Here is a 21206-nt window from a genome sequence, read left to right on the forward strand (position 1 = left end):
ATTTTGATTAGAGGGGATTCTGAAGACAAGTTACTAAACATCTTTTGAGACAGGGAAAACTCAAAGGTTAAATGATGATGTCTTGATCAGTCTCTAAGGGTCCTTGCAGAAACCGCACAATGATGATGAGCTTTAGTCAGCAGGCAAATTTGTAATAAAGTGTGGTAGCTGGAAGCTGAAGCTAGGTAAATCCAGTCCAGAGAAACAGTGCACATGTCTTACCATGTGTGGTCTGTTGAGGATTATCTATTTTGGGGAAATGTTTACATAAAAAAGCTGTGCAGCTTTCTGAAAAGATTATTTGATGCAGATAGGAGTTAAGTCAAAGAAGTCTATGGCCTGTGCCTTTCAGAACGGCTGCTGTTGATCACTTCGTAAGAACTGAATTCAAGGTTCAGACATCAGAAGGTATAAATCTATATCTCTAAAATAATTGCAGCTAAGTTGGACATATTTATGGCAAAACACAATTTGTGTTTCCAATAAAAGGCTGAACAGCCAGCATTTTATGGAACCTTTTAATGCGTACGATAGGGATAAAGTATTCAAGCTAACATCTGATTCTACCTTTAACACCCACCCACCCCCAAATAATGTAGACCTATTTTGGAAAGCTTTGCGAATGAGAATCCAACTAATAGTTTGAGGTCGTAATAGAATAAAGAATAAATGAATGAGAAATATTTTGTTACCTCTTCCTTTGAGATACTTGATTACTTCAGAGAATCCAATTATTGGAAAATAGTGTACTTTAGTCAAAAGCCTAAACAAAATAATTGGATTTTGGGTGGCTGAATGTAGACATATCGCTATCATTTCTGACTTGACGCTTTTTCTCCAGACAAGTGAAATTCTGTGTGAAAAATGCAGTGTGAGGAGAAAAATGCTTTTAGAGACATAAGTTTGAATGGTATAACTTGAACAGAACTGCTTTGTTAACAGGTTTGAGTACTGCAGTCTTATTTGTCTTGCACTTTCAAAATATGTCTTGTTATCATAAGGGGAAAAAAAATACTTCAGGTTTGAAAAGTGTAATGGTGAAATAAGAACTTCATAATAAATCTCAACAAGGGAATAATATTTGAGAGATGCTTAGTTTGTCACTTCTTGGTGCTTTGGAGTGTTTAATCCTCCAGCCTTAACATTCTTAAAATAGCTTAGATGATAATTTCCTAGACTCATAGAAAACATAATCTAGGACTGTGAGCCGTCCTTCTCTGTGTAAGGCTTATGTAGCAACAAGGGTAGCCACGGGACTCCACTCCCTTCACTGTGCTGTCTGTCTTGAGGCAAAGGATGTTTGGCAAAACTGTCTAAGGGGGGTGTACATATAATGCTAACCTGCGTAACTGTTTAATATCTTTTTCTTTCTAGTTTGGTGGTGTCCAATTTTTGAAACCTCTGGCAAGTTGTACTGTTGTTTTCTCTCCTCCTTTTTCTTACTTGTTCCACGATGGGCAACATAACAGAGAACTCAAAAGGGAGAGACTCAGAAAATAAGGACCAAAAATACAATGCAAATGATTCCTGGTATAAATCTGAAGAGCCTAACAGGGTGAAATTATATGGTGTTAAAGCTGACTGTAACTAATGATGCAAACAGGCTTGTTTGTCCAAGCTATTTCAAAAATCTTTGAGATGCCTTTTATTTAAGTACCCAAGTAAGATGGAAGAAAACTTTCAGGAACCATTTGTTAACTAAACAGTGGCTAAGGTTCAGGTAAATGGTCTCTGAATTTGTATTTTCATTATTAGGTATTGCCGTTCTGTATTTTCTATTTAATTTTTCATTGGTTGTTAGCTTCCCACATGTAATTTCTCTATAGTGCTGTATTTTTTTGTTGTTGTTGGAAGACTTTAATTCTAAATCTGTTGCACTAAGTGCTTTCTTTGGGGTCGTGGTGAGAAATCTGTGACTTATATTTGCCTCTTCCTTAAGAATTATCCTGGATTTAATTTTCTAAATCTGGTTCTGTGTTAGTCCCATTTGATAGTTCCTTGTTTGTTCATTTTATTTAGATAGTACTAGATTCAAAATCCTGCCTGCCCTACTGCATTAATGAACAAAACGTGGCTGTGCTGTGATTCTGTTGTCATGACTCTTGAACCTCTTGAATCTTTGAAAATCTTCAGCTTCTTTGAAAAATTTTCCATAGATGACAAGTTATTGTGCAGATGCTGAATGCTGAGAATTTTTTTCCTTAATATTATTTTTGCATGCTGGGAGGATGCATTCATGGGTTGTGAATGGAAGTGCTACTTGCCTCAGCATTTTGTAAGTACATGAAGCATCCCCAGAGGGGTCCTTTTCTTGTCTCTGGAATGATATCAGAATGTATAATCTGTTTTCCACTGCAAGATGGTTTTAGTTCTCTTTTTGTAAATCGAGTTTCTGCAGTTGAACGCTTTATAGCATGGGGCAGGCCTGCACAATATATGGCATGAAAAGAACTAGGCCTACTTTCACCACGGGCTCAGGTCATAGTCTATGAATTACCGTGCACTACCTGCTTTAAGTTAACTGCAAATGTGCCTGCTCTTAATTGCAACATGGTATTGGCAGATCAAGATCTCTTCATCTAGATTTTATTGGCACCAGGATGTAAAGCCTGCAGAAGAAATTGAGATGGGCTGAGAAGAAATGTTCTTGGAATCTAGAAAAATGGGCTGCACTCAGTGATGACTTTCAAAAACATCAATCTACCAATCTTTTGTAAGGTATCTAAGGTACAGCGAGTGGTCTTATACAGTTTTGTGTTTGTTTGGGTTTTTTTTTCTTCCTCTTTGAAATACTTTATTTCTGAAATGTCAGCTTGTGAACACTGCTGAGAAGGAAAACTTAGTGACTTCCTGTGCAAAAGCACACACTAAATCCTCTTGAACTTGTCTATTACATACGGACATATTTTCCACATATGTTCAGCTATTATTTGTGGCGGACTTTCTAGAATCATAGACTCGTTTAGGTTGGAAAAGACCTTTAAGGCCATCAAGACCAACCATTAAACTTTGGCATCATACAAAACTTGATCAGACCTGACTTTTAATTAAGACACAAAGCTCTTTAGAGGTGAAGCTATTATGCTCAGAACTATTACGTCTTCGAATTTTTATGAGGAAACTCTCTGCCTTGCTCTCTGTTCCTTTCTGCTCTGAGAGTAGAAACTATAATGACTAGATGCAGGTTCAGTGTTTGGACCCAGTTCTTTTGAATTTGAACTTCTGAAGCTGGATTTTTAATAGATGGAGGTGCTTTCCAGTTCCATTGAAGAGAAAACACTTCTGAGTTTCTTAAATTTTGATTTTTACCTAACATGCCATTTTGAAAATGGAGTAGGAATTGGAATATAAATAAAGGCATCCAGTGTTCTTTTATGGAGGTCATGTATTTGGGTAGCCTGATAGAAGTCATAAGGTGTGAACGTGTACCTACCTACACGAGGTTAATTCCTCACTGCTTGAAAAATCCCTTTGGCAACTGACCGCTCATGGGATTTTTGTGTCATTTCCTTCCTGAAATGGAACTGAATTACTAAAAATATATTACTCATAGTTGAGAGGGCCGACTGAAGACTGAAATTACGTGAATGTTTAAGAACTTAGGAGCAGGAAAGTGTTCACAGAGCTGCTGTGTTGAGTTGAGAGGGAAGATCCTGTAGCGCTCCCAGCTTAAGCAGAGAAAATTCTTTCCCAGGGTTTCCTTACTGGAGGCTGAGCCGCAAGTTAAGCATGACTGCTGGACTGTGCTTCTACAGGATTTTGATGGATGCACGTCCTGGGTAGTTTTGTGGCATGTTCTCTCTACCTGAAGTAGGAGTAAAGGAGAACAAAACATGCTAATTCTGCTGTGGAGAAAAGACCCTGTATAGTGAACCAGTGCTGAGAGACCCTGGGTGCACTTGCGTTTTTTCTTGCTGCTGGGAGACTGTTCTATTGGAGGCAAAAAAATGCCTGAGAAAGAAGGTTTTTCCAGCATGCTTTCTGTACAGCTTATTATAGCTATGTCTTCCATGGCTTATTTTGAAGGGAAGAAAAGGCTTACAAGACTGATAATTATTCTACCCTTGGGGTATGGGGAGGGTGGTTGTGTGAACCCTCTCAAGACCCTAAAACCAGGAGAAAATTCATTGGCTCAGGTAGTTGAGATTGTGTGAGCAGAAATTTTCCTTCCATCTCTGAAGAGCTGACTCTTCAGTTTAGAATGCCGATGCTCTCCTGCCTTTCTAATCACGTCTCTTGTTTTTCTTACTGACTTTCTCTTTATAACAGCAGTCTTTTGCTGAACAATCCCCCTTATTCCTTCAGTTTTCATCATATTTTAATTTCCACTCTACCGCTTATGACATCTTGATTTTTATTTATTGTAAGACTTGCTTTTAAACTATTCCTCCAGTGTATTGTGGCTCCTTAAAGCAGCCTACAGACATTCTAAAAAGAATCATTTAAAAAAAGCTGTAGCATAATGCTTACTTATCCTCCCTCAAAGAAGAAACCTTCAGAAAATGTTATCCTGACACGTGTATTAATTTGCTTTGCTTTTTGTGCTCAGTGGGCTTGACTTGTCAAGCATTTGATGACCTACTGATGTGAAGATGTGCTACATCAGGACTTGGTGAACTGATTTCTGATCAGTAAATGTACTGATTAGTATAATTATATACTGATATTTGGATTGTCACAAAGCGTAGTACTTTTTTCCTGGCTTAGACTTGCTGGAAAAGGGATGTTCGTAGTTAAAAAATGGAGGCTGTGCTGCCTTGTTCTCAAAAGGCTATTGCTGTACCTGATTATGAACTCAGAGAAAGGTGAATTAATTTAAACTATTAATCCTGCAGACTTTACAGGAACAAATTAACCATCCTCTGAAACTTGTATGGATTTGTCTATCTGGAACGATCATGATTACAAATGAGAGATGTGACAAGAGAAAGTTAGCAATAACCTTTTCAGATGTGGTGTTTGTGTGCTGAAACCCGACAAGCTGGCAGGACTAGAAATAGCTTCGCAGATGGTACTTGGCACGGTACCGAGCAGCTCTCCTCTCGCACGCTCCCCACCCTGCCTGTCAATCGCGGTACCCAATGGCTGCTTAGAGATGGAGAAACAGCAAGTATGAATTCAGCTCACAGGAGGCTGCGAGGTCAGACGTCAGTATTGCACTACGCATGGCTGAGTCAGTGACTGTGAGAAATTGAATTGAATTAATATCTAGAGGGGTTTGCGTCTTTGAACACTTAATGGACTGTATAGCTACAATCTCTTATCCTTGAGGGGAAGATGATGGAGGAAAAAGTAAGGCTCGCTGATGGTGCGTTGAACTACTGAAGAAATGATGGAAATATCAAATATGCTGAACTTAACAAGTAATGCCAAAGGATGCTGATCTGGCTTTCAAAGCTGCCTTCTTGGAAGGAGCAGAATTCCTTTGTGCTCTGATTTCAAAATTATTTCCATGCTTTTGTGTTTCCTCCCTGATAGATACAAGAGGAAGGTGCGTATCCGTTAACAGGAATAATCTGTGGGCATTATTCAGGAAAAGAATGAGGAAAAGTACTGTCCTTTGTGTGCACTGGTCAATTGAAATGTCTGCTGACAAAGAACAGACTTCAGGGGGAGGAAGAGGGGCATAAGCATTGTCATTGTGTAAGTCCTAGCAGTATGAGCAGAACAGATTTCTTCTAAAGACTTATAGCAATATATCTGTAATTTAGCATATAGATAAAGCTCTCTATCCCTGTTCTACAAGTGTTGATGATGTGAATTGTCCTAGGAAAGGATTGGATCTAAGTTTATGTTTTAAGAGGAGTTAGTTAATGCAAGTTTTAGAAGATAAAGGGAGGAAATAAAGGGTAAAAATCTTGGCTAGTATTCCACTGCTGTGTCCTTTTCATTTAGATAAGCTTTTAGGGTGGTTTGGGGGGTAATAAGTATATTGGTTTAGCACCATAATTCTGTGTAGACAAGAGCTGGGTTTATTAAAAAAAGCATGTTTATTGGCAGTATTCAGTAGGATGCATATGAAGTTTTTGTATTGGAATACATGCTAATTGTTTTGGCAGTCGAATTAATTCAGTTTAATGACTTATTTTAATCATTAGTAATATATTCAGAGCAATATGTTGTTATGTATAAAGACAAACTGAAGCTCTCCTTCCACAGATGACTCCAAAACATCATTAAATTGAAGAGCACTTACATTTTTTTAAAAACTGCTCTTCCCTTACTGCAAAAATATGAAGCAAACCAGTATGACAAGTGTGCCATTTTGATGGCACTCTTCTTCCTCCTTTACATCATATTAAATAGGTTTGCTTAAATGAAGCCTTGAGCTTATTTGGTTTCCTTTGTGAGGCAGCTGCTTCTAACAAAAATGCCTCTTCCCTTTACAAAGGCAGAGCTTCCCTGATCCCTGACTGAGGGCGAAAATAAATTCTATCACTGACTTAAAGTTCTTGAATGGGTGCAGTGCTGGTGTCCCAATGTTCCTTTGGAGCCAGGAAAAACTGTATATTGAATTTGTGAAGATAGTGTAAATATACCAATATTCATAGGATTGCTGTGTTGTGTCATGCTGATGTATGTGTCGTGTCCCGTCCCACCCCCCCCCAGTAGGAAATTAATTGATAAAGCAAGACTCTTTGCCTTTCCTTTATAAACTTGGGTACTAAATGGTCTACATATATGGGGCTTTTTCCAGCTGTAGTGAATGAGAAAATCAGGCTGTGGGTTTAAAATGATGTAGGTTTTTTTTTTTCCTCTTACAGTTTTAAATTAAATGCAAAATGTTACTAAGCTCAGAGGAAAAAAATTTGCTTCTAGGCTGGTGATGTGCCTCAGTCATTGCCCATGGCTTCCACAGCAAGGAGCGCAGCTGGTGGTCACTGGCTGGGAAATTAATTGAAAGTTGACATTGCAAATACTTCTTTTCAGAGTGAGATAGAGATCTGAAACTATTGCTGTTGGAGAAGTACTGGTGTTTTATTTGCTCTGCATAATGCTTCTGTGAAACACAATACTTTCTAACAGTTTGCCTGTTCTGGCAAATGGGGCAGCTCTGCTTTTGTGGGATGCTTTTCCATTGGTGTAGGTAGGTAGCCTCATCAACACAGCCATGGAACTCGGTAGTGAATGCCAGTTTGGCTTGCCTGCATCACTGGGGACAGGTTTGTAGTTAAAGTTCCATTTTCTACAAACATTAGGACTTCTTGAACAAAATGCACTGCCAAGTCTTTGTTAGCAACTTAAGAAATCAGTATTTTAAAACTATGGAGAGAAAGAGAGTGAACATTTTGGTCATAGTAATGCATGAAATAAAGTAACTCTTAACAAGTTTTGCATTGCTGATATGGAGCAAATGGGTTTTGTGTTTCCCTCCTGAATTAGCCTCTTGTCCCCAGTGGCTTTGGGGAGGAGGGGTGGTGGTGATGATGATATTTATTAACAAGTCATTCTATTAAAAAAATCAAAATTATTTGGCAGTTCTGATGTCTTCATTTCTTGAACACTTGCAGCTTCTTCTAAAGCCCCTTTACGGGAGAAAATGAGCCACAGATCTTCTTTCATATGTACTGGCCACAGATGTAGCTCCTTTTTCAGACTGATAGGGTAGCTCAGTGACACAGTTTTCCTAGTCAAATATTGCAGGGTAGAGCCAGTGACTGTCTCTTCTGACATGCAAGATTCCATCTCTTTATCTCTGTTCAGATTTAAACTCATTTTAGTTGTCTCGTTTATTGTAGAGCAAAGTTGTATTTCAGTGCTAGTATTTATCTGAGTACACATGCTGTCAAACAAACAGAACTTAAGATTTTGTCAGATATATATGCGACAGATCAAAGAAATAATTATTTTTTTGTGTGTGTACTGTGACTCAACAGTGATGAGATTTAAGATTGACATTTTATTAAGATGAGTGAAGATTCATGATTCATATAGTGCTGTCTCTAAGCCAAACTGCTTGAATTCTCAGAAGTCTTTCAATTTTGGCTTGCATCTTGCATCTTCTGGCTAATAGATAATGTGCCGCTCTCCCAGTTAGCATTAATCTGTACACTAAAGGGAGGAAAGTACAACATAGAAGCAGGACAAATGAATGGTGTGGCCAGCTGCAATTGAAACAGCTCTTTGAAATTATTTACTAATCTGTCTGTTTCAGAAACAGTTGATTTAACATTTAAGGATCCTGTCCTCCTCCATCTGGCAGCCTCTGCCTCTTTGGTAGTGCAGTGTGCTGAACTGACGGTCCATGTATCTGTTCTCCGGAGGGACGGACAGGGCTGGCATCGGGGGGCACGTTAATCTGCGCGCGCTGCCCCTCTCCCTCTGGGCTTGCTGGCAGAAGTAGCCCCAGTTTGGATACTGGGAAGGTATAGCTGAAACAGTCGTGCCCGCCGTGTTTGGTTCTTAATTGAGACATGAGTGAGGAGGAAGTATGATGCCAGCTGAGTCAGTGTTACTTCCTGTGGCACCTGTTTTTCTCAGCTCCCGTAAAGAGATTATTAACTAGGGCTTGTCCTACTTCAGTGTGAACTCTGAATCACTGCTTAGAGGGTAATGAATGTGGCTTTAGATAGTTTTCTGGATTAAGAATCACATTTTAATTGCCTTCTCTGTTAAAGGGTAATTCATGTCTGCTCTGCCAAAAATCCGTGATAAGCCTGCGTGTCCTTGCAGTGGTTCAGTTTCATTTTCTAGTGCATTTCCCTTATTTAAAGCAACTAGAGCGCTTTAGCTGTTGAGAAATACCGAGCCATACATTTTGATACTATAAAATGTGGCACCTATAAAATTTTGATTTCTCACAGCATTGTTAGAAATACTGTCTGGGCTAGGATCAAAGCGCTGCTTTAACAAAGGCCTGATCACGTGTGGCTTTATTAGGATTTGCTGAGATATTTTGTCACAGGACTGCTATGTATGGGTTTAAGCACTCCTCAGTACCTCCTTTGTGGGATAGTTGGTTATACCATAATGTGCAAATATAAATCCTTTAGGGGCAAATGAGATACAGAGGTTCTTTTAAAAAAAAATAAAATTGTGACCATTCCTTGGGAAGTTTAGCTGTGGTGGTAATGAATATCATCCTGTCTAAACAGGGGTCACGCTTTGGTTTCAAGTTCAGTTTTAATTATAGGCTGCAATCCCCATTTCCGATAAGTTGTGGGCATATTTTGAACCTGTTAAAATGGGTATATTTTCTATGTGTGTTTATATATAGAAGAAAAGGTGCAAAGGTTTTCTTAAATCAATGTTCTTGAAAGGGAGGCTTGCAGATCTTATTCTTGCGAAGTTTTGTACATTTCACTTTCATGATACAGAACTTACCTTTCTCTTACAGAGAAGTAAAACAAGGAAGGAGACACATTAGCCATGCTGAAATGCTATGGGTCTTAATATGTTCAGAATTGCAGTGGAAGTCCTGAGGAAAATCCTGTTTACTTGTACTGAAAACGGTTGGATCATCTTTATTCTTGGACTATAAATCTGAGCATTTCCAGCCATAAGCAAGGCTTGCAGTTCTTCCACCTTATTCAATAGACCTTTGGCTGACTTCACATCCTAAAGATGCATGTCTTATTGCAGCATATTTTAAGCTTGGCAGGAAACAGTATTGCAGTAGATTCTCTCTGCACCAGGCTTCTGCTTTATTGGATACGAGATCCTTCCCTCATTCAAATGGAGTGGGGAGAAGCTTGTGTTCCTTAGCTGAGAGGTATATTTCTTATTCTTTGCATCGTGCTGATAATTTTTGCCACTGTAAACTGCGTAAGACCTATCATAGGCTTTTTGTTCTGGTTTAAGCGCCTCTTCTTACCAGTCATAGAAACCTGCAGCTGAAACATATCATGCTAGATATTCACTTTTTTTAATAGTCTTGAATATTTTTTTTTGTCATTATCTCTAAGCAACTTAAAAAGACTACATTCTCTTTAACTTGCTTCTACAGTTCATGCTTTTAAAATTTGTTGTGTCTTTCTTAGCTAGGTCATTATTCTTACCTCTTCGTGTTCTTGAATCCCACAGCATTCCTAGCAGTCATATTTAAGGTCTCTTGGTAAAAGTTGTGGGGTTTGCAGGCTGCGAGCAAGTGGGACATTGAGGCTCCTGTGGGAAATCATGACCCTTCTTTGTCTGTCAGACCTTGTAGCTGTGCAGGCGTCTGTCTCGGTTATCCAGTACTGAAGGCTTTTGCAAAGTTCACTCAGTTAAACCAGTAAATAAGGAGCGTTGTCGTGCCCACGCTTCAAAGGCAAATAGCAAAGGAACTGATTTAGGAATTCCAGCGGGGGGTGCAAGGACACAGATATGTCTGTGATGTCCCGATAGAAAAATTTCTGGTTATAGAGTACAAATAAAAGGCGCAAGTATTTTTGGTAAAAAGCAGTGATAGCTGTTGCGACTTGATATTGAAGTTTTAGATAGTTTCTGAGAGTACTAGGTCTTGAAATTGACTGGGTTTTGTTGGTAAGTTTAATAATTAACTGCAAAATCAGTATCTTAAATTTAGGAATGTAACATAATTTAATCACAATCTAAAAAAATATTAAACTCTTACATTAAAATTTGCTAGTTTAGAACAAATGTCCCACTTGTTACTGACAGTGCTGTAGGTCTTGGCTTTAATAATATAGTTCATATGTTTGCTGTCTGGGTTGTTGTGGTTTACTATTGTTCCTTCTAAGAGTAACTGAAAATTTAAAAAATGCGCAGAAATAAACCCATGGCTGGTGTGGCTTGATATATCAACTAGTTTAAGGCTCACCACCTTTGTAAAGGGCAAGTTTCAAAAACGTGAAGTCAGTACTAAAACCTGTGCTCTGAAAAGGGTTTTCAAAATCAGGTTTCATTGGAAAGAAATGACTGCTAACTCTTAATTTCATGGTTTGATTAGAACATTTAATTTAACAGTAAGAATCAAAATAAAGTGCTCAGTTGTATTTGACTTACCTGTTCTGGAAGGGATTTCTGTGAATACAGGTTCACAGGCAGGCTCAATGGATCAGGCAGCGTCTCTGTAGATCACACAGCAATAAACAGGTAACTTGTGCTGTCTACTTAATGGTTCAAATCATGTTTATGTTTGTAAATATAAACATGGGTACAACAAAGAAAATGGAGGTGGATAATATTAATCTTCAGAACATGTATATAGAGTGTGAGTGCCTTTAAAATTTTTAATATATAATGTTTCTGAAATTTTGAAATTCTGAATGTTTCCCTTTTATTTCTGTTTTCAGCACCTCATCTCGTATTGCTAAAGGAATAGACTACACAAAGATGAGCTTTCATGGTGCAAGTGGTGGACATGAGAGATCAAGGGACAGACGTAGATCGAGTGACAGATCTCGTGACTCATCCCATGAAAGAACAGAATCTCAGCTCACTCCGTGCATCAGGAATGTTACTTCACCAACAAGGCAGTATCATTCTGGTGTGTTCAGATCGATAATTTTTCAGGGTTAAAATTCTTAAACTTTTATTATTTTGTTAAAAGAATACAGTAAAAAGCTTTATTCATTGCTGCCACAACATACAAATTTCTTGCATGTGCCATGGGCTGGTAGTATACTACTCATAACTTTGAGGTCATAACTTTGCAGTATGTATTCCTACATAGTGCTCTTATTTAGTTCAAATCACATGAACAGTCTAATTTTTCTAAGAAGATAATTGACTAAACACTTCCCCATTACTTGGTAGAGTTTAGGTATTTAGAAATACAGGAAACACTTCTCTTTTTATGTGACAAAACTTGGTTTGTTTCTTTTCACTACAGCACTAAACACAAACTGTGATGCATAGCTTCTATATTATGTTGAGTTGCTTTTTCAGTACTAGAAAGTTAAATTTTTCTTCTAAAGGCTTTGGGGAGACGAGGTGGCTTTGATGTCTAAGTGGTAGAAACTTCAGTATCTCATATGTGGACTGTTATTTTTGAAGGTTTCTTTATCTAGAATAGACTTAATTGAAAGAATTTGTACTTAACTTACCGAGTTGCCATGTTTTGGTCCTGGAAAGACAAACTGCATAGACCTCATGTAAATCTATAATTTAATTTCCTGTTTTTTCCCCTTCTACCTTGTCTGCACTTAAGATCGAGAAAAGGATCACAGTTCATCTCGACCAAGCAGCCCTCGTCCTCAGAAGACTTCCCCTAACGGTTCTGTTGTTAGCATGGGGAACAGCAGCAGAAACAGTAGCCAGTCGAGTTCAGACGGGAGCTGCAAGGCTGGTGGGGAAATGGTATTTGTATATGAAAATGGAAAAGAGGGAGCTCGGAATGTAAGAACTTCTGAACGAGTAACGCTCATAGTGGACAACACCAGATTTGTTGTGGATCCTTCTATCTTTACCGCACAACCTAATACAATGTTGGGCAGGTTTGTATCTTTTTTTTTTTCCTTAATCTCTGACTATAGAAGAGCCATTAATGCTTTGTGGGTATTAAAACTGTTTAAATAACTGTTGAACTCCTATTGCTACAGCTGATCGGCTAATGTTTAATATTATCAGTTTGCAACGGCCTTTAATGAAAAATCAGGTGTAAGTTCTCCTCTGTATTTGACAGAGATGCCAGTAGATGACTGTTACCTAGAGATGAAAGAGTTCCTAAGTAAATTAAGATGCCATGATGTACACATTTCCTTCTATCTCGCTGGGCATTGCTTCTGCATTCAGTCTGCCTCGTTCCATACCTTGTTTTTAAATCTGATTGCTTCATAAAACAAAATAGTGAGTGTAGATAGCCTGTTTCAGAACAGCAAGGAGGAAAACCTTGAAGGAATTTATTTTGCTTAATGGGTCTACACTGACAACATTCAAGCTCAGCACATCTATTTTCTGAAATGCTTTTTGGACAGGGCAATGTCAAATAGATAGTTAGCTTAACAGGTCAGAGCCTCTCAGCAAAGAGACATAACATTCAAAATGGTGAATATTTGAATGAAAGTCCACAAGATGTGTGTAGTATTTTCTGTAGAAACTACAATGAGCAACATGTTAAATATGTTTGCTTGGTAGGGAAAGATTCTATTCTTCACTTGCTCAAATACTGGCTGGTTTTGCGTTGTGTGAATGTAAAGAGCACCACTTATAAACTTGTAGCAAGAAAGAAATGAAGGTTTATGTCTGTGTCACTTTGGATTTGGCTTTTTTATTAAAATGTGGCTGTTTCTCAGACCATTAGGATATAATCATATTTTAAAAACATATATAAAGCTGTTTTCCAAGGTACAGGTAATAAATATGATTAAACAATTTCTGCTTTAAATAACCACTGCGTGGGATAAATAGTACCTTGGTTCCCTGTTTTGTGAGAAGTCAAGGGGAAGTGTTGTAGAGAAAGCAAAAAATGCTTCTCTATGTAAACAGTAAAGGGAAATAAATAGAACTAATTAAAAGAATTAACTCATTGATGTGAAGCATTTGTATATGTGTAATACATGCATATATATGGGGTGAAAGTTTCCTTTTTCATGCCCATCCTCAGAGTAAGTGGTGTGAGCTGTTGCACTAGATTTTGTGTGTGTGTTGCTGAGTTATTCTGCCTTTGGGATTGGTTCAGGTAACGAGCTTATTTTATCTTCTGCTAATTCAAAAGTAGGTTAATAAAAATAGGGAAATAGTGCTCTAGAACGCAAGTTAGTTATAAACCCACTTTCCCCCAATGTCAGTTCACGGGACACTAAACAGGAACAGCTTAGCTAGCATGTTCTGGGAGGTAAAACTAACTAATAACAGTGTATTATTTACCTTAAGCCTATATCCTCTTAGACTGTCTTTCTCTTAAATGTTACTTCTTGTCTTGAAGAGTGGTCAGAAAGCTCGTGTTGAATCATTAAGTGAAAAAAGTTACTTCGTTCTCCATTATAAATGTGCACAGCACACCAACTCTGTTTCTTTGGGTTGTTTGTATGAAAGCAAAGCTTTGCCATTGGGGTATATTTATAAATAAAACAAACCAGGTGACAATTCTTTTTTAATCGTAGGATTTAGTTCTGTATCATAGGTATATTTTAAAATGTCAGCTTTTTTCCCCAGTGGTCTAGTGGGATAATGTAGTTATGTTCGGGACTTGTAGTTTTCTCCTTAGTCCAGTTTGCCTTGCATCCTAGCAGGGAGAAATGTGCTGTATATGCTACACTTAAGTACAGGTATCTTCTATCGGAATGTTATTTTAACTTTTGAATTAACTATTTTAAATGAAATTGAGGTGAGTTGCATACTCGAACACTTCAGTTCTGTTTCTTAAACTACTTCAAATGTCTTTAAATAATGAGAATTCCACAACAAAACCTGTTCTTCTGCTACATCACCCCACAAATGCCAAAGTCTTGTTTTGGGTTCCCCCCACCTTTGGCACTGGCAGGAAATGGCCCGGTCTGACTTTTGTTTTGATCAAAGGATATTGGCAAGTTAAGACTGAAGAATAAAACCCGACTTTCCTGAGTTACTCTACCTGCTTTCTGTTTTCTACTAGTCTTGCTAAACATAAACTAAACTGAACAGTGTGCATACATACAAGATAAAATAGGCTGTTTTTTCCTTGCTGTTTCAGTACAATTTTTCACGTTACTTTTCAGATTTACAAAAAAAATCATTTTAAGAAATTGTAACTAAATTACTTCTATTCTTGAGCAGGATGTTTGGATCGGGCAGAGAACATAACTTTACACGTCCTAATGAAAAAGGAGAGTATGAAGTTGCTGAAGGAATTGGTTCCACTGTGTTTCGTGCTATTCTGGTGAGTTTTCAGGGGCAAGTACTGTTAGGACAAGCGCTATGAGTATAAAGAGGCATGACTTCTTGATTTTTGCCTTACTTGCATATTGGGACTCTGTGGATGGAATAACTACCGGGGAAAAAATGCTTGATAGGAAAACACCCATAGGTTTCTAGACAAATGCATGTGACAGCCAGGGAGAGAGAAAGCACACATGAAATAAATGGGGGGGGGGGAGGAGGGGGAAGTACTGCCTGCCAGAAATTTGATCACCTTCTCCTATGCATCTAGTTCACCTAGTTCAGATATATTCAGCCCTTCTTGTGCTGAAATAGGTGGAACAGAGGACTGGAACTTAACTTGCTGCAGGTAAGAGGAGAAAAGCAAACTACAGTCTGAGAAGAAAATGGCCCCTTATGTATTTCATATCTACACAAAGAAGTAGAGCTGCCGTATTGCTTTGTCAGCAGAACCAGAATAGCAAAAGCTGAGTGAAGTATAGATAAAAGACAGTATAGATTCACTAAAATAATCAGTATTAATAGCTGTTACTTAAATGACAACTTTAACCAGAGCCTACTCCTCTGGAAGCAGCTCAGAAAACTGATAAATTGGCAGAGAATAAAATCCGTAACTTTTTAACATATGTTGCTCTTTTACATTTTAGAGGGTTTGCTCGTGGAGAAACCATCATAAATGAAATGTTTCTGTCAGTGGATGTTGAAGTGCATTGTGTTGGTGTTTTTTTTTTTTTTTTTTTTGTTTGCTGCATTGCTGTAGGATTACTACAAGACTGGAGTGATCCGCTGTCCTGACGGGATATCTATTCCTGAATTGAGAGAAGCATGTGACTATCTCTGTATCTCTTTTGAGTATAGTACTATTAAATGCAGAGATCTCAGTAAGTACAGAATTCATTAAAATAATTTGAATTATACAAGACTTAATTCAAGCATACATATGGGGGGGTTAATTCCAAATTGTATCCTTTATTAAAGTAAGGAGCGTGGCTGAAGCTACATGAGCAAAATCCATCCTTTTTTATCTCTTAGTAATGAAGCTCCAAAGGCAATGGATGCACACCTTGTGAAAAACTGTTTCTGATATTTCAGTATCTGATCTTCAGATATTTTTCTGCTGTGGTCATCTCTGTGGAATACTGTGGAAAGTCTATTGATGCATTTGCAGTACAGATACAGTAACATTAGGTGGAACCTTGTTTGCAGAAGATAGGGAGGATAATTTATTCAACTCCTTGCTTAAGAGAATTAAGCTGTGTTGCTAGTAAAAGTAGCACAGCTTTGCTGGTAAGGTGCATCACAGTTCCCAGTGTGTAGTGTCTCTTCAGCTCGTTCCTTTCCTGAGTGCAGCCAAAGTTTTGGCCAATGTTTAAATGACCTGGCCTGTCTCTCTGGTTCCTTTGATCTCGTGGTGTTTGTGCAGTGCAGACCCCGGCGCTGGGACAAGCTGTGGCATTCCAGCTGTGAGATCTGTGGGGAGCACCTGTACCTGCACCAGCAGTGCCTCGACCTCGCAGCGTGTCTCCTGCTGAGTCACACTCTCAGAGCACTTTGTCCTTAGCAGAAGGATTTAGCAGCTCATGCTGTGAGGGTTTTGATAGGCTGTGAGGGTTTTGATAGGCTTTGTTTTTAAGCTACTGCTTATGAAAAGTGGGTTGTGTGCTCTGCTCTTTCAGCAACTGGCTTAAATAATGGTTTTTTTAGGAAGCCCGAGAGGAGACTTACACGCAATTACCAAAAGTTTAACAGTAGTAAAACATGAAGGAGGTCTCCTTAAAGTCACTCTGCTGTCTGCCCAACATAACGTTAATATCTGCAGGACAGTCCTATTAGTTTGAACTTCTGTTGTGGCTTCTGGTAAACATTTGAAAAAGTTCTGATCCTTATACAAACTAATAGACTAAGTGTTTTTATAGCTGTCTGCAGTAAATACTGCCAAATAAACAGAACTGCTGTGATTCTTATTCCTGCCTTCATTTCTTTAGTGAGCTTTCAAATGTGCCTATGCTTAAAATTTTGTTCCAGGTGCTCTTATGCATGAATTGTCAAATGATGGTGCTCGCAAACAATTTGAGTTTTATCTAGAAGAAATGATTCTCCCGTTAATGGTGGCCAGTGCCCAAAGTGGTGAGAGGGAGTGCCACATTGTTGTGCTGACAGATGATGATGTTGTTGACTGGGATGAAGAGTATCCTCCACAAATGGGAGAGGAGTATTCACAAAGTAAGTTTTTCATTGTTTCCACCAAGCCATGCTATGGTAGAGGTAGCAGTAAATGTGCTGATTTAACTCTTTTGTACATAAGCGCTGTTGGCAAAGTCTTTACAACATCCCTAATGCGTCACAAACACTTAGTCTTGGTAGTTCTGCTTAATATTCTGCTTCACAGAAACATATGTTGTGTGTTATGTTTAAGTCTCAAAAGATAAGCTGATTTTTATTATTAAGGTATTGTCAGAGAAAGAGCTTGATGAGAAAAATGGATAGGAGTCATGTTTACTGTAGGAGAACAACTAGAGGGGTTTTGAGGGGGAGAAAACTGTTAGTATTTTAGAAGTATAACAGTTTGGTGTATAGATGAGTTAAAGCGCCTGTGAATGGAGTGCCCTTCAGTGCTGTCCTTCTAGTTGAAAATGTTGCTTCATTTGTGAAAACTTGAAATTCAGGGTTTTATGGGGGGATGTAGGAGCTTGAGATACCTTTTATACTTCAGTAGTATAAAGTCTTCGAAGAAGGCTCTTCAAAGTGTTAGTGTTGCTTTGTGGTTTTTGTTTTGTGTTTTTTTTTTTTTTTTTTTTTCAATTAAAAAAACAATACAACCTAAACACCAACAAACTTAAAAAAAACTTATATTTTTGGAGGATGCAAACCTGCAGCTCTTCCTAAAGAAGGGAGGGTCGATGTGAATATAGGTCAAATGTGGCTGTTCTAACACAACTAACACAATTGGCTCAGATTTCTAGGACCTTTTATGTCTCAAAGATGTCAATTAAAAATCATCCTACCTAAGTAATTAGTTAGACACACAGTTGCCTTTTGCATTTATACTTTTCATAAACAGTTGATTTGGATCTGTGCAGCTGTATGGGATTGGTGGCCCCAGTCCCTTCTTTTGAAGTGCGGTAATTGAAATTACAAAGGTGTCCCTCTTGTTCTGCTTCACAAGTCTGGGTTTTCTGAGACCGATTTGCAGGTGTCTCTAAAAAAAAATAAAAATAAATCTTTCCATTCTGTAAATGTCTGCAGGAATTCCATCAAAAAAGGGGGGGGGGGGGGAGATGTCTCTTTTTGAGGAGTTGGGAGTATATAATGTGGTTTGCTCTGTGAATTGCCCTATTGCATTCCTAAATCCAAAAAAAAACCCCACTGAGTGTATAAAACAGACTAAATTGATAGGGAAAATGATGTGAAACCAACCCATTTTACAGTGTCTTCAGCCATTTTTCTCACATATCTGTGTTGGATATTTTGAGGAGTTCTTGAGTCTCTTCCCCTGTTCTGAAATAGAAATACTACAGTAAAGCGAAACATGAAAAAGATAAATCTTTGTGGTTTAAGACTAGAATTTTAATCTTTGAATGCAGTTTTTCCTCATTAAAATATATTTTTAGTTATTTACAGCACAAAGTTGTATAGATTCTTCAAATACATTGAAAATCGAGATGTGGCCAAATCGGTTCTTAAGGAAAGGGGGCTCAAGAAGATCCGACTGGGCATTGAAGGTAAGAGAAGCATTGCTCACTCTTGGGGGGGAAAGGTCTGCTGCACTTCTCTGCTTTATGATCTTCTCTGCAGCTGCAGAAATAAGGGTTGGTATTCTCTTTCGTATTGAGGTTAGATGAGGAAACAGCCAGAGGGGGAGCAGTACCCAATAAACAACCGGTCCAGCTAGAAAACCCAGTTACAGGCTCATGACTGCTCTACAGTCGATAGTATCAAGCTGCTAGAAGACGAACTTAGGTGGTTTCTACTGACTTACAACTGCATCTCATGCCATTTGCCCTTTAGTTTTCATGCAAAATCTTCTCTGTACTTTTATCTGAAATAATGATGCATTTTTACAGCTTTGTATATTCTGTTCTTGGTCTAGTGTCCTTTTCAGGGCTTGAAATGAGAAGTTTCATGTTAAGTAGCTGGTAAATATTTTCTTTCAGGAAATACAGAACTATCAAATGGATCATTGAAGTGCAAAGAAACATTAATCTGAAATAAACATCTTGTAAGTTAGGGGGCTGATCTGTAAAATCTCAGCTCTGGCTTTGCAAAAGACAGCTACATTAAGTAGTCTGAGATTTTTGTTGTGAATGTAACAACAACTGGATTTCTTTGTATTTCACTTTCCTTCTGATTGTTGACCCAAATATTTAAAAATCCAGCCTTTATATTTTGCAGGATTTCTATCATTCACTCACCAAGTTGTCATAGTTACCTTTGTAACTTGCCAACCCAACCCAAATACTTTTAACTGCTTGTGATCTCTAAAATACATAAATAAGTTCAGCTGAACAAGGTGTGAGCCTTCAGACCGACACGCCGTTCAACTAAACAAGAACTGGTTCTGTCTGTATCACTGGCTGGTACCAGGTCATTGCCGCTGGCGTGTCTCGTTTTGGACAAAGAACAACAGTTTGACTAAACTTTAATGCTGGTGCCCCATAATCGTATGTAACCTTCTAGTAAAATTATTGGCTCGGCAGAGGGGAGACATGACTCGAACACAGCATAACCAAAATTGGTAATTGGTCTAAAACGATGTATTTGCATCATTTGGAGGAGCCAGGAGGAATGTGCTAGGATTGCATCTGGGAAATTAAACCACAGATCAGAGTGACATTGTTCTGTGCTTTTGAGATCTTATTTCCAGCTTTCCAGGCCATAGTGTTTTGGAAACAGCCAGCTGCTTCTGGCTCAAGGAGCACCTAGCTTTGCATGTGAAGTTTGGAAAGAGTTGTCTGGTTGCAATATATTCATTATCAATAGCACTGCAGCCTCTTTCCTTACAGTTTGGTTGGTAGTTGCTGCTGTCTCTTCTCCTTGCACAGGTAACATTAAGAACAACATGATGGCATCTGTTTCCATTCCGGATGCTGATGGTGACAACTGTTAATCTTCCCTATGCTTCCACATTCTTTTTGTAAAAGAAAACCCTGAACTAAACAGTACAGCAGTGGTTAACGGTTTCTGTACTCTGTTTTTTAGGTTACCCTACATACAAAGAGAAAGTGAAAAAGCGGCCCGGAGGAAGACCGGAGGTGATTTACAACTATGTCCAAAGACCATTTATTCGGATGTCATGGGAGAAGGAGGAAGGAAAGAGTCGGCATGTTGACTTTCAGTGCGTGAAAAGCAAATCTATTACAAATTTAGCGGCAGCGGCAGCAGACATACCCCAGGACCAGCTGGTGGTAATGCATCCTACCCCCCAGGTCGATGAGCTGGATATTCTGCCTATTCATCCTCCACCCAGTAACAGCGAGATGGATACCGAGGGACAAAACCCACCGCTCTGATCTAGACTCTTACTAAAACAAAAGCATGCTACTTTAAAGTGACTCTGTACTCAACTCATGCTCCACTGCAAGTCCAGTTTTTTCCATTGTGTAACGGTGTTTAGGATATTGCAGTCCGGACCTTTGAAAAGACCAAAGGCAGCACCTGCTTGTTTTTGAGAGTACAGATCAAATGTCCTGGGGTTACAGTTACATACATGTATGTGTTTACCAGTAGGTTTGTGACATTGGTGATTTGTATGCTGGACTGTCCTCGCTCTTCAGCCCATCAAAACCAGTGGGATGCTGGTGGCTAGTGTACATCAGTATTGTTACACAGGGTTAGAATGCAGAATTGGAATTGATAGTAGCACTTTATAAATGGTTGATAAATGGAATTTGAAGCCATTTTTTATAAATGTGTTGCACAATACTAACAAAGTGCTTCTATCAAAAGTATTAACTGTAAATAGTTTTGCTCTGAATAGACTGACCCTTTTAAAGTTATTGTATACGGTTGAGCACAAAACTACTTATTATTGGGTTTTTGGATTGAGGACATGATTCAATTACCCATGTAACATCTTGTTAAATTTGAAGTTCTTTAGTGAATTTTTTCACTTGTTTGCAGCGTGAGCCATGTTCAAAACTTGTGAACAATGGATAGGGGCTTTATCTTAAATTTTGCCTTACCTTAATCTGTTCACAAATATTTATTTAATACATTTTTCGTAAGTGTCATGAAATAGGAAAATGCAAATGGTTCATTCTTCATTTATTAATGATTGTAAACAAGTTTTTCATGCAAATAAAGTTTCCATTATTTTAATGGGTTTGAATAATCTGTGAATGAGATTAAGTATATGGATTAATTTTGAAAGTAGTAGCTATTCTTTCCTCAGGGAAGGATGGTTAAGAAGTGAAAAACAAGTATTTCTTAAAGAGAAACCTGGTAATGTCAGACTCGCTCTCTGT

General features: G+C 38.3%; 2 protein-coding genes across 3 annotated transcripts in view; one reads left to right on the forward strand and one right to left on the reverse strand.

The window, feature by feature from the left end:
* Positions 1 to 3834, reverse strand: part of CYB5R2 (cytochrome b5 reductase 2) — a 172291-nt gene extending 168457 nt beyond the window's left edge. For both annotated transcript variants that reach the window (XM_082485929.1, XM_082485930.1), the window contains exon 1: positions 3821 to 3834. The gene's annotated coding sequence lies outside the window, so the exon portion shown is untranslated. The remainder of the gene's footprint in view (positions 1 to 3820) is intronic.
* Positions 3835 to 11262: 7428 nt separating this feature from the next.
* BTBD10 (BTB domain containing 10) lies at positions 11263 to 20991 on the forward strand. Its single transcript, XM_082485928.1, has 7 exons — positions 11263 to 11431; positions 12095 to 12380; positions 14641 to 14743; positions 15503 to 15623; positions 16768 to 16965; positions 18354 to 18464; positions 19942 to 20991. The coding sequence occupies exons 1-7, from the start codon at positions 11278 to 11280 to the stop codon at positions 20250 to 20252; spliced, it is 1284 nt and encodes a 427-aa protein (XP_082342054.1). The 5' UTR covers positions 11263 to 11277; the 3' UTR covers positions 20253 to 20991.
* Positions 20992 to 21206: the final 215 nt, after the last annotated feature.

The sequence above is a fragment of the Vanellus vanellus genome (assembly GCF_965231255.1).
Source record: "Vanellus vanellus genome assembly, chromosome: 6".
NCBI classification, from domain to species: domain Eukaryota; kingdom Metazoa; phylum Chordata; class Aves; order Charadriiformes; family Charadriidae; genus Vanellus; species Vanellus vanellus.